The sequence below is a fragment of the Nansenia antarctica genome (assembly GCF_963989245.1).
Source record: "Nansenia antarctica genome assembly, chromosome: 11".
In the NCBI taxonomy this organism is placed as follows: domain Eukaryota; kingdom Metazoa; phylum Chordata; class Actinopteri; order Argentiniformes; family Microstomatidae; genus Nansenia; species Nansenia antarctica.
Window position 1 is genome coordinate 18441573 of NC_137681.1, and position 12275 is coordinate 18453847.

A 12275-nucleotide genomic window follows, 5' to 3' on the forward strand; every position below is an offset into this window, starting at 1 on the left:
TTTTTGAGATATTTAAACAGGATTTTAGTTTTAAAATACAGTATACTGTAGCCTACCTGACCTAATCCTGACGCCTGGCCCCTCCTCCTCTCTCCTCTGATAGGTGGATGATCTGAAGGCCAAGCTGGCTGCCCAGGAGGTGGAGCTGAAGCAGAAGAACGAGGATGCTGATAGGCTGATCCAGGTAGAGTAGGATGCTGATAGGCTGATCCAGGTGGAGTTGCAGACGAGACAGAGCAGACGTTTTGTCAACAACAAAATACACACGAAACATGACACAGTCACAAACTGCAATCGTATTAGCACTAAATCGTCCTTGACTGCTGACTCTAGGTGGTTGGCGTGGAAACAGAGAAGGTGTCGAAGGAGAAGGCTGTGGCAGATGAGGAGGAGGAGAAGGTGGCGGCCTTTGCGGTGGTGGTGACTGGCAAACAGAGAGACTGTGAAGCAGACCTGGCCAAGGCAGAACCTGCCCTCATCGCTGCCCAGGAGGCCCTCAACACTCTCAATAAGGTGAGGTATCTCTACCCACATCCTCCTCAGGACACCAGTGTTAAAATAGAACGACTGGTTTGGTCCCAGATGTTTGCATAAGCACTTGTACCCAGTGACTTAACATTCAGCTATCCTGTATTGGTTTATGAGAAACCATAAGGGATTTTCCGAAACACATCAGTGTATTAGAAGTGTTCTGTGTTCAAACAAGCAAAACTGACGGTTCAATCACTGCTCAGCTCTCTAAAGACTCCTAATTAGAAATCCCTATTGTCTTCTTAAAGCCAGTTCACTTGTATCTTCTTTTCCTTTATCCCGCTCTGCCTCCAGACCTGACAGAGCTGCAGTTTGTCATATTTGCTTTTGTCCTCTTTTCATTTCTTATCCTTTCCTCCAGAACAACCTGACAGAGCTGAAGTCGTTCGGCTCTCCCGTGGTTGCCGTGACCAATGTGACTGCTGCGGTAATGGTCTTGATGGCGCCCGGCGGTCGCGTTCCTAAGGACCGCAGCTGGAAGGCTGCCAAGGTGATGATGGCCAAAGTGGACGCCTTCCTGGACTCACTGGTCCGCTTCAACAAGGAGAACATCCCAGAACCCTGTCTGAAAGCCATACAGCCATACCTGCAGGTCATTATCATGTTCATTAGTTTTTCTCCTCTGTTGCCTGTTTGTTCGTATATTCGCCCTTCCTCCTTCTGTTTTCCAAGCAACTTTGTTATCCTTGTGACTATAACTATTACTATTTGTATTTGTATTTGTATTTTTTTTTTCATTAAAAAAAACATAAAGTAATGTTAGTCCCCTGAAGAAGCAACAACAACAACAACAACAATGTACTGACTAAAAATGATTTTCAGTACAGATGTCAAAACCCATATGTCTCGTTTTAACATCCTCATATCAATGTGGATTGTTTAATTCAGATGCATGCTACCGACATACAGTACTGTTTATTACATATTAAAACAATAATACTATATACTATCAGGTTAAGTGCTCTTAAGTGCATGTACTGAAGTAAGTTCCGCCCACGGATTGGCCTGTATGGTATCATTGTTACATAATTATATAAGCCATTTAGCAGATTCTTTTTACAATACAGTGAATGCATCCCATGTTTTGGATATACGATCCCACAGGAATCGGACCCCCAACCTGAGTCATGCTAAACCAACTGAGCCACACAGGAGCCGGGGTAGGCTGGTGGAGGTAGAAATCGGAGGACAGGCTCATTGTAATGCATGGAATGAAATGTCACACGTGTTTTATACCGTGCGTCATTCCCTTCCATGCATTGCAATGAGCCCGTCCTCCGATTTCTACGTCCTCCCGTCCCCTCCACCATCAGAAGTTTACACCTCTCTATTACACCTCTCTATACTTCTCTACTTTTAGGACCCAGAGTTCCAGCCCGACCTGGTCACCTCCAAGTCACAGGCCGCCGCCGGTCTCTGCTCCTGGGTTCTGAACGTCGTCACGTTCTACCAAGTGTTCTGCGAGGTGGAGCCCAAGAGACAGGCGCTGAGCAAGGCCAACGCAGAGCTGGCTGCAGCCCAGGACAAACTCACCGTCATCAAGGCCAAGATCAACGTAGGTGGCCAGGCCTGTGGCACTGCTCTTTCTTGTTTTAAGTTAACTATTTGCGACGGCAGCCGGTGAAACCAGGAACAAGTCGGCAACCAATCAAAAATGTTGACTGGGACTTTTATTCGGAACATTTTTAATAAATGTCAACGTTGTTGAAAATCAATGACGCACTCGCTAGTCCTTGCATTGCGATGTTTTGGCTTGACTAGCCAGTGTGTCATTGATTTTCAATAACATTGAAATGTACTTGTTCACGGTTTCACCAGCTGTCATCACATTTTAGCCAATTAGATTCAAGTTTCATGTGTAAAATACCACCACCCAAATACCGAACAGGGGAGGCTGGTGGAGGATCAGGGGAGGCTGGTGGAGGAGGAGCTCAATTGTAATGCGTGGAATGGAACGTGTTTGATACCATCATTACTATGAGGCTGTCCTCTAATGTCTACCTCCACCAGCCGTCCCTGCTGTACAGTAGAAAATCGTTAATAATTGTGACACATGCTTTGCATTTGATATCTGAACTATGATCCTCTCGCAAAAGCCTCTGTGTGCACATTCTGCTCAGTGTGTCACGACAGTGTTGCCTGCCAATATACAACTGTGAAGCGTTAAGAGTTTAGGCAGTAATAAGTTCCTGAATTCACTTTTTTCCCATTTGTGTTAGTCAGACTTAAGCCAAAGCATGCGTGCAGGGAGTTGGTTTGGAGCCAAGGGGAATTCCAAGTCCTCAAGCTAATATAGTGAACCTACAGTATGCGTCTCCACCAATTAATCCTGTTTTGTCCTTGCTGTTAATTGCTTCCATATGCCAAATAAATCCATACTGGGGATTGATAACTTTTCTCCAACTTTCTGAAACTCAAAGTTTGTTTCATCCAGAGTGAGAATGTTTGTTATGTGTCATGTAAGGAATGCTTAGCTTGTTTGAAGCTCTTTTTTTCTGTACTGTATCTTAACAAGCCCCATTGCTCTCTTTCTGTGTGTGTGTGTGTGTGTGTGTTTGTGTGTGCGTTTGTGTGTGTGTGTTTGTGTGTACGTTTGTGTGTGTGTTTGTGTGTACGTTTGTGTGTGTGTGTGTGTTTGTGTGTGCATTTGTGTGTGTGTGTGTGTGTGTGTGTGCGTGTGCGTGTGCGTGTGCGTGTGCGTGTGGGTGTGTGTGTGTGGGTGTGTGTGTGTGCGTGCGTGTGTGTGTGCGTGTGTGTGTGCGTGTTTGACAGCACCTTAATGAGAACCTGGCCAAGCTAACAGCCAAGTTTGAGAAAGCCACCGCAGACAAACTCAAGTGCCAACAGGAGGCGGAGTCCACGGCGCGCACCATCTCCCTCGCCAACCGTCTGGTAAGTGGGCAAAGACAAGGGTACACACACACACACACACACACACACGCACACACACTAAGAAAAAGAAAACAGAGCCTCATGCTCCAGTGCTCCAAAAGTTTTTCGTCAAGGTCATCAAGGTTTCATCACACACACACACACACACACACACACACACACACACACACACACACACACACTCAGCTGCAGGTAGGTAAATCCCCTGCTGACAGTAAGCAGACCAAGCAGCTGAGTGTCATCTATCCAGAGGATGCTACAAGAAGACCAGACAAGCCAAGAAAGGAATAACATCTTCAGCATGTTAAATATGTAATCACTACTGCAAAATGGTTGACTAGGTGTACCAGTGAATAAACATCTGTGTGTTGTATGTAACACACATTCAGATGATCAATGGCTTACCGTCTTATCAGCGGTGTTGCCCTGTGTAAGAATGTCACCGACTGTACTCTATATGTAGAGTAGACTAGACTAGAGTAGTACTTTATTAATCCCCAAGGCGACAGTCATTTCCAGCAGAAGATTAAGAACCGCATAATATGTAAAATAAATCGAAAATATAAAGGCAGACAGTAAATATAATAACCCGGTAAACAAACAATCAACACTAGACACACTGCACACACATAAGCCACTCACTTATTCATGAGTCTGTCGGCTAAGGGGACGCACTGTACCAGGCACGCGGGAAGGTATTTTGACTGGGGGTGCTGAGGTGCTGTCTATATACGCTACAGGGGAAAAAATTGCCAGGGAAAAAATTATAACGATTTCTCTCCCTCCCTCTCGCTGATTGCTCGTTCGCTCACACGCACACAGTGGCATAACGACGGGCCCCAATGCACGGGCAATAATAGTTAAGCACGCACGCATGCACCCACACACTACAAAGACGTAACGTTAAATATTTTACCAACAATGTGTTGGAATTTACAGTAATTTCCACTCAGCTCACAGTGTCCCACAATGTCCACAAACATGATGTTGACCATTATTACAGACAGCACTCCATGTCGATTGGTATTGCATCTTAACGGAAGCCCTTCGCTGCCGAATAATCGGATGGATCTGAATATCAGTTCTAATACGTTTCTGGCCGTCTGTTGCTCTTTCTCAACAACGTCCGACAGTAGAGCATTAATGGGAGTGTTGTTAAGCGAAGCAAGCAATCTCACCGATTCTGAATGTATGTCAGACATCTCGTGTTGGCTAAACTTACAAAAGCCTCCTACTGTAAATGCACTTGTCTTTCTGTCGTGGTGCCTTAACCCCTTCTCTATATAGCTTTACTGCAAGAGAAGCAAAGAACAGGGTCTCTTTCAGTGACATAATGCAACCATTTCCACCTGGTAAACCAGCTTTTTTTAAATGAAATGAAACTCGAATGTCTCTGTTCCAATTTTCCTCCCAGGAAAACGTATGTCTGGTCGACACGGCTCGTCAAACGGGGGTGGGGGTGGGGGTGTCAAGACTCGGATGTCAAGTCCCTAGCAAGATATGACCATGTGATCACTAACATTAAAACTAACACATTTTTACATTTATTACAAAAAACACATTTATTTTTATTCCCAAAAGCAACAATAGTTATTATATTGTTTTAAATTATTGTTTGAATAATATTTTTATTTGTAAAATTCAGGCAGGAGGAGCTCCTTCTGCTTGCCGCTAGGGGGTGCTGCAGCACCCTCAGCACCCCCCTTCCCGCGTCCCTGCACTGTACGCCCTCAGAATAAGCCAAATCCTCCATGTCACTGGCAGCATTGTCTGCGTCAGCTGTGGAGGAGGAGGTACTGTAGAAACCTGGAGAAGGGGCTCATTGAAATGCATGGAATGGTATGAGGAATGCTATCGAACACGCAAACACAATTCCTCATTCCATTCCATGCATTACAATGAGCCATTCTCCGATTTCTACCTCCACCAGCCTCCTGTGGTCTGCATACTCTACTACTACACCATATGTTTATTTAAAATTATACAACAGTTAGTTCCGACCAAGTAATTTGATTGGACATTCCATAGAACAGCACTGGGACTTTTAACTATATGTATCACTCCGCCGCACAGGTGTTCTATTAAATGACCGTTAATTGGGTTAGGCTTCATGATGGAGCAACGTACTGTCTGATGTTAACTCGTCAGAATTACACATGCCACCAAAGCCACTGTCAACAGACTCTTATTTCACTGGTTGCACAATAAATGGAAACGTACAGATAAATGTACATGATACAAAGTAGCTAGCCCGTGGTAACGTGTGTAGGCCTACTACACAAAGGAGCAAGCTGTGCAGGAAAATGTTTGTGTTCAGGTTGCTTGGCAACAGTCCAGTTCAAGTTCAAGAGCAAGTTCAGTTGCGGAACAATTTGTGTTGGCGTAGCCAAATAAACAATTAAATAAGCAAACAAATTACAATCTGTTGTGGCTTATTACTGTTAACTCATAAATGGCACTTGTAGAACTGTTGTATAAAAGCAATATCACACTTGAGGTTGTGCTGTTATACTGAATATCAGCACGGCTCGAGTGATATTGCTTAATTGCAGCCATTCCTGACACCTAATGCTGCTGCTGATACAGCAGTGTGTCAGGTGTGTTTCTATAGTGTGCACGTGTATGACACAAACCTGACGGACCAGATCTAAAACGCCTAGTTTGTTCCAATTTGCACAAACTCAAGATGGAGAGGACATCTAAGGTCAATCAAGTGTGCTATGGGGCGCTTAGGTGGCGTAGCGGACTAAGCGTTGACCATGTAACCGCAGGGTTCCCGGTTCGATTCCGGCCGCGGACATATCCTGCATGTAGTCCCTTCTCTCTCTCTCACCCATCCTTCCTGTCAAATCTCTACTGTCTCTGTCACAATAAAAATGAAAATATGAGTGGGACTGCCCCACTCAGAAAAAATAAATAACAAGAAAATCAAATAATAATCAAGTGTGCTATTTCTGTATGCTGTTTTTGGATCCCTGATAAATGCTGTATCCCTGCTGGGATGTCTTGTGTCCCAGGTGGGCGGTCTGGCGTCAGAGAACGTGCGCTGGGCCGAGGCTGTGGAGAGCTTCAGGAGGCAGGAGAGGACCCTGTGTGGTGATGTCCTCCTTATCACAGCCTTCGTCTCCTACCTGGGCTACTTCACCAAACGCTACCGGCTCCAGCTCATGGACAGCACCTGGAGACCCTACCTCAGCCAGCTCAAGGTGGGTGACTCTCTCTCTCTCTCTCTCTCTCTCTCTCACACACACACACACACACACACACACACACACACACACATACACACACAAACAATAACTCATGCACAGGTTTAAACCTGATATCCACCATTTATCACTCCATTTGCCCCCCCCCCCCCCTCCCACTCCATCCCACCCCCATCCTCAGGTGCCCATCCCAGTGACCCCTGACCTTGACCCTCTGACCATGCTGATGGACGATGCTGACATCGCAGCCTGGCAGAACGAGGGCTTGCCCGCTGACAGGATGTCCACGGAGAACGCCACCATCCTGACTTCCTGCCAGCGCTGGCCCCTCATGGTGGACCCCCAGCTACAGGGCGTGAAGTGGATCAAAAACAAATATGGAGAGGACTTGCGCGTCATCCGCATCGGACAGAAAGGGTGAGTGGGTATGCTGTCCAAGACCACACCTCTCTTTAGATGGAGGGGGCTTTCTAAACAGAAAGGGTGAGTGGGAGGGGCTGGAGAGTACCCTGAAGGGCCCATCTAAACATTTAGAAAATAATTGTTCTAAAAGGGTTATCAAAGAGTTCCCCTTCAGGGACATAATGTTCTAGATGATGTCTAAATGACGAACCTTTTCACAACCCTTTTCGTGTAAGAGTGTACCCGGGTTACAGTAACTCTTCAAACTGCCTCCTCCTCCGCAGCACAGAGAGAGGGTCTTATGATGTCATGTGATGTCAGGCTTACAATGTCAACTCTCAGGTTTCTGGAGGGGGCAAATGGAGTTTTCTTTCACAATGCAAAACAAAAGACTGTCTCCCCCAAACCACTCCAAAAATAATATATATGATATGACTACCTGCACACTACCTGAGCACTTGAACACTACCTAACTACTACTTGACTACCTGTACTGTATCATACCTGTATGTATTATATTGCATATTGTATCATTGCATTGTAACCTGTACAGCATTTTGCACTACTATTTCTACTGCAGTACGACTGGTCCCGTTGTAGTACGACTATCATCACTTTATCGCTTTATTACATTATTCTACTTTCTTATTACTTACATTACCGGTACTTATTTTACTTTATTCTTGATTTTATTATTATTATAATTATTGTTGATTTTGTATCTTGCTGCAATGTCAACGTTGAAGAACCTATGACAAAGAATTGTACTCTTGTGTACCTGTACATTGGAGGTAATAAATTAAAAGCAATTCTGATTCAGATTTTGATTGTAAACAAACTCTACTTCTCCCTGACCCTGTGTGTCCCTGACAGGTATCTGGACAGTATAGAGAGAGCTTTGTCTGAAGGTGACGTGGTCCTCATTGAGAACTTGGAGGAATCAGTAGACCCTGTTCTTGGGCCCCTGCTGGGACAAGAGACCATCAAGAAGGGAAGGTGGGTGACTCCTTAGACCTTTCTCTTTCAAGCTGATACGAATACAACTTTTAAATGTTACCACTTCCAATCCCATACTCAAGCCCAGGGTTTAATGCAAACACTGTTGACAGCTCTCCCGTCTCTCTCCCTCCTCAGATACATCAGGATAGGGGACAAGGAGTGTGAGTACAACCCCAGTTTCCGTCTGATCCTTCACACCAAGCTGGCGAGCCCCCATTACCAGCCCGAGCTGCAGGCCCAGTGCACCCTGATGAACTTCACCGTGACCAGGGACGGTCTGGAGGACCAGCTGCTGGCCTCCGTGGTCAGCATGGAGAGGCCTGACCTGGAGGAACTCAAGGTGAGGAGCAGGGAGGGCACAGTTACACCACAGCAATTGATGAAAGTTGATGTTTGCTGAGAGTTCTGGCACAAAATGGCTGCCCGTGCCTCACCCTCATGCGTTAGAAACAACTCTTTGGTCTTTGTTGCCTCTGAAATATGGAGAGCTTTGGTTGACGAGAACAAGCAACAGTGGAAATACTGTAGGTTAATTACTCTCCCTATCAAGTATTTCTAAGAAGCTACGGGTATCTACTTGATCAAAACTCAAAGCAGTGGTTTGTGTTTTTTCTTGCCTGCTTATCGCCTATCATCACAGAAGAGACACTCTCAAAGGTGCAAGCGTTTGTCAAATCTCTTTTCCCCAGGTGTCATTAAAATCAAAACTTAAAAGAGTCCGGGTCTTTTTGCAGTCTTGCCTCTGCTTCACACAACATTATGTCTCCTTTAATGATATAGTTCTGAAACCCCAAAAAATAATTCCTCCCTCTTTCAACAACATAAAAGGCAGTATTAGAGCCCCCAGCTTTGAGCTCTTTGATTTCAAAACAATCGCCAAACGGCTTTGATTAGCGAGATGCTAAGTGGATGGATGATAATTGCAGGGCTTCGGGTCGCTCACTTAGGGAATCTCTTGGATAGTTGAATTTTTCTCACTTTAAACGGATAATTCACTTTGTCACTTTGTCTGTTATCTGCACCTTGGACTCACTACAGATACAGTCCATTATAAAGTCAGACTTTTTTGTTGATCAGCAAAGGCTATCATTAATTAAGAGTAGCTGTCATTTTCTCATCAGAGATAATAGCTTGTCCAGTCCATTTCATTCCAGGGCAGTGTGTTGGTTAGAGCAGGTCCCTGGCAGTATTACATCTTTTCCTATCACACTATAGATAATGAGCAGAGAGAGTTATGATGTATAGGGAGAGAATGGTCCACACTACAGTATGTTAAGGGGGAGGTAATTATGTGTAAATTGGCTTGATCAAAGCTTCGGCAGCTAATGATGCCGCAATGCTCACGTTGACGACAACGTGGACGACGGAGAAGGCTTTAGTGTCAGCTGTTTGAAATGGATGGCTAGGAGCGCTACCAGCGCAATTAGACAAGACACTGACACACTCACCAGCCTCCCCCGCTTTAAGTCCTGTTCCCGCTCTACCCTGGCTCTAATCAGGGAGAAATCAGAAATCCGACTTCACACACAGAAGGCATTTGGCTGACGGCAGTGGGGGGGTTTCTGAAAGATGAGGATTTTCCGATAATTTGAAAACTCTGTTAGCGGGTCAGAGAGATTTACGCTAACAATGATTCCTATTTACATTTTGATTATTTCTGCGTGCGTTGGATCTCTGTAGGCAGTGTTTAATTCAAACCTGTAGGCTTTCATCTACTGTCAAATCTTTTATTTTTTTTACTGACAACACACAAACATACACATGCACGCACGCACGCACACACACACACACACACACACACACACACACACACACACACACACACACACACGCACACACACGCACACACACACACACATCCAAACACAAGAGTTATTTTAATCCACTTGTCCCCTCAGCGGAGAAGTGTAATGTGATTTAATGAAGCTTGTTTAATTAGCATTTCACTGTGATGGGAGAAGAAGAAGAAAATAACTGATATGGAACTCACTTATCATTTTAATGTACACTGAAAGTTGAAGAAAAAAGGCCAAGCACCTGCCATCACATCCACCCTCTATTGAATTCATCGGCTGCTTTGTATTCACCGTAATATACAAGATAAACAACCATTCCTTTTCCACTTTCTTTCCTCCTACTGATTGATAACAATCACTATTCAGCAAATTGGATGTACCTGTTTATTGTCTCTGAATTGCCTAGTGTCATTATAGCCTTAATGAGGTTAGCAGTGGCACTGAGCCGTAGGATGAGAGCAGGGTGTAACAGCTCTCGTTTAACTCATACAAAGTCCAGTTAAGAAACTTCAAATGTCAACTCTCTGTTTTTGGAGAGGGCACGTGGGACCCCCAAATAACCCTTGACGACGCTAACTACCTCCTTCACCTTTTGAGTGTGTGTGTGTGTGTGTGTGTGTGTGTGTGTGTGTGTTTGTGTGTGTGTGTGTGCATGTGTGTCTTGATGTGTGTGCGCGTGCAGGTGTGTGTGTGTGTGTGTGTGTGTGTGTGTGTGTGTGTGTGTGTGTGTGTGTGTGTGACTGTGTGTGTGTGTGAGTGTGTGTGTCTGCTCTGATGCAGACGGTCATGGCTAATGAGAGGGAGAATGCTCTGCTTCCCACATTACCTCAACAGGGCAGCTCTGTGGAGCCTTGTAATCATTTTCCTGAAATGATAGATGTATTATCTCATTTTAATCCCAATTAGGGCTTTCTGCTGACTGGTTAATTGTTTGTTTTTCCAAGGCTGGGGTAATTACACATAAAATCTGCCAACAGAGAGATAATGGTTGATAACTCATTATTGACTCATTATTTAAATTGGGGGTGTTATGATGTGCACGTGTCAGGGCGGAGAGGAGAAGGTCAAGGTTGTCATGCGACAGTGACACACTTGGCAACCCTTTTTAATCAGCTTCCTCCTATGGGTACCCCTTTGGTATCTTTAAAAATACATTCATTCTTTTAAATTAACATAATCTCTCCTACTTCTCTAAGTATTTTGGCTCCTAGCAACTTGCCTAAAAGGAGACAGTGTGTGAAACGCATCTGACATACAGCACCTTTTATTACAGAAAGAGAAATAAACGATTCCTTGAAAAGGGGGCAATTATGAACAAAATACGAATTTAATAACTGACCGCAGTGTCAGGGGATCTGGAGGATTATGTGTGTCTTGTGTCCTGGTGTCATTAGGAGAGAGAGGGGGGTTGGGGGAGGTAGCCTCAGCCCTGACTCACAGCAGGTCATTAACCTCGCCTAGGAGTATGACTGGAAGTCTGTGTGAGTCAGCGGAGGCTGGTGGATGTCGAAATCGCAGGATACCATCGTTTGATACCATTCCTGGTTATGCTCCATGCATTGCAATGAGCCTGTCTTATGATCTCGACCTCCACCAGCCTCCCCTGGTGTGAATAGAGAAGAGGGAGTGTAAATGGAGAAATCCAGTGTGATACAGACCATTACTAATGTGTTAGGGAAACCAAGACCCCCAGAATGAGCTGTAACAGTGGAGCTAGAGTCCATCGACCTGTTTTGATGCAAGCTGCACCATGGGAACAAAGAGTCAGCCGAGGAGCAGGGAGATGACCTCTGACCTCTGACCTCCTCTAATAGCCAGGGGGGGAGAAACGACCAATAGGCAGGGATGTGAAACGACCCCCCAGAGTAGAAGTTGTCTTGTCCGCACAGATCTAGGATCAGCTTGGCCTGTCTGAACCCTAACCTTAACCATCATGGAATGTGCTAAAGTTAGGCCAGTGTTCAGCCAAGTCCTAAAAAATTTATGACGTGTGGAAGTTGTTCAGGTCGAACCAGGTAAAGGACAGCTGAGAACAGACGGTCTCTGCTTTGTGTGCGCCGTTCTCTGATCGCCTCTCAGCTGCAGCACTAATTAGTCTAGGTGCCGCTTTGAAGAGGGAGTTGGTTGAAGACTGGAGTTATTCTCAAAAGCAAAGAGAGTGAAAAACAATAGTTGGGGCTTAGCAGGACAGGTTCATTGGTCTCCATATGGTGCTGTGTTAGTTATGCCCTTTAATCCAGCGCCGGAGGTGTGCGTGCGTGCGTCTGTGAGTCTGTTTGTGTGTGTGTGTGTGTGTGTGTGTGTGTGTGTGTTTCTCTGTGTGTGTGTGTGTGTGTGTGTGTGTGTGTGTGTGTCTGTGTGTGTCTGTGTGTGTGTGTCTGTGTCTGTGTCTGTGTGTGTGTGTGTGTGTGTGTGTGTGTGTGTGTGTGTGTGTGTGTCTGTGTGT

The 12275-nt window shown here is 45.2% G+C and overlaps 1 protein-coding gene across 1 annotated transcript in view; it reads left to right on the forward strand.

The window, feature by feature from the left end:
- The window catches only part of dnah9 (dynein, axonemal, heavy chain 9), a gene marked incomplete at its 5' end in the record, with an annotated part of 104897 nt that overhangs the window by 62212 nt on the left and 30410 nt on the right, over nt 1-12275 (forward strand). Inside the window, 9 exons of the mRNA XM_080541681.1 lie at nt 104-184; nt 334-513; nt 893-1123; nt 1892-2086; nt 3304-3423; nt 6441-6629; nt 6814-7049; nt 7908-8030; nt 8169-8373. Coding sequence (XP_080397807.1) covers nt 104-184; nt 334-513; nt 893-1123; nt 1892-2086; nt 3304-3423; nt 6441-6629; nt 6814-7049; nt 7908-8030; nt 8169-8373 — 1560 coding nt within the window. The remainder of the gene's footprint in view (nt 1-103; nt 185-333; nt 514-892; nt 1124-1891; nt 2087-3303; nt 3424-6440; nt 6630-6813; nt 7050-7907; nt 8031-8168; nt 8374-12275) is intronic.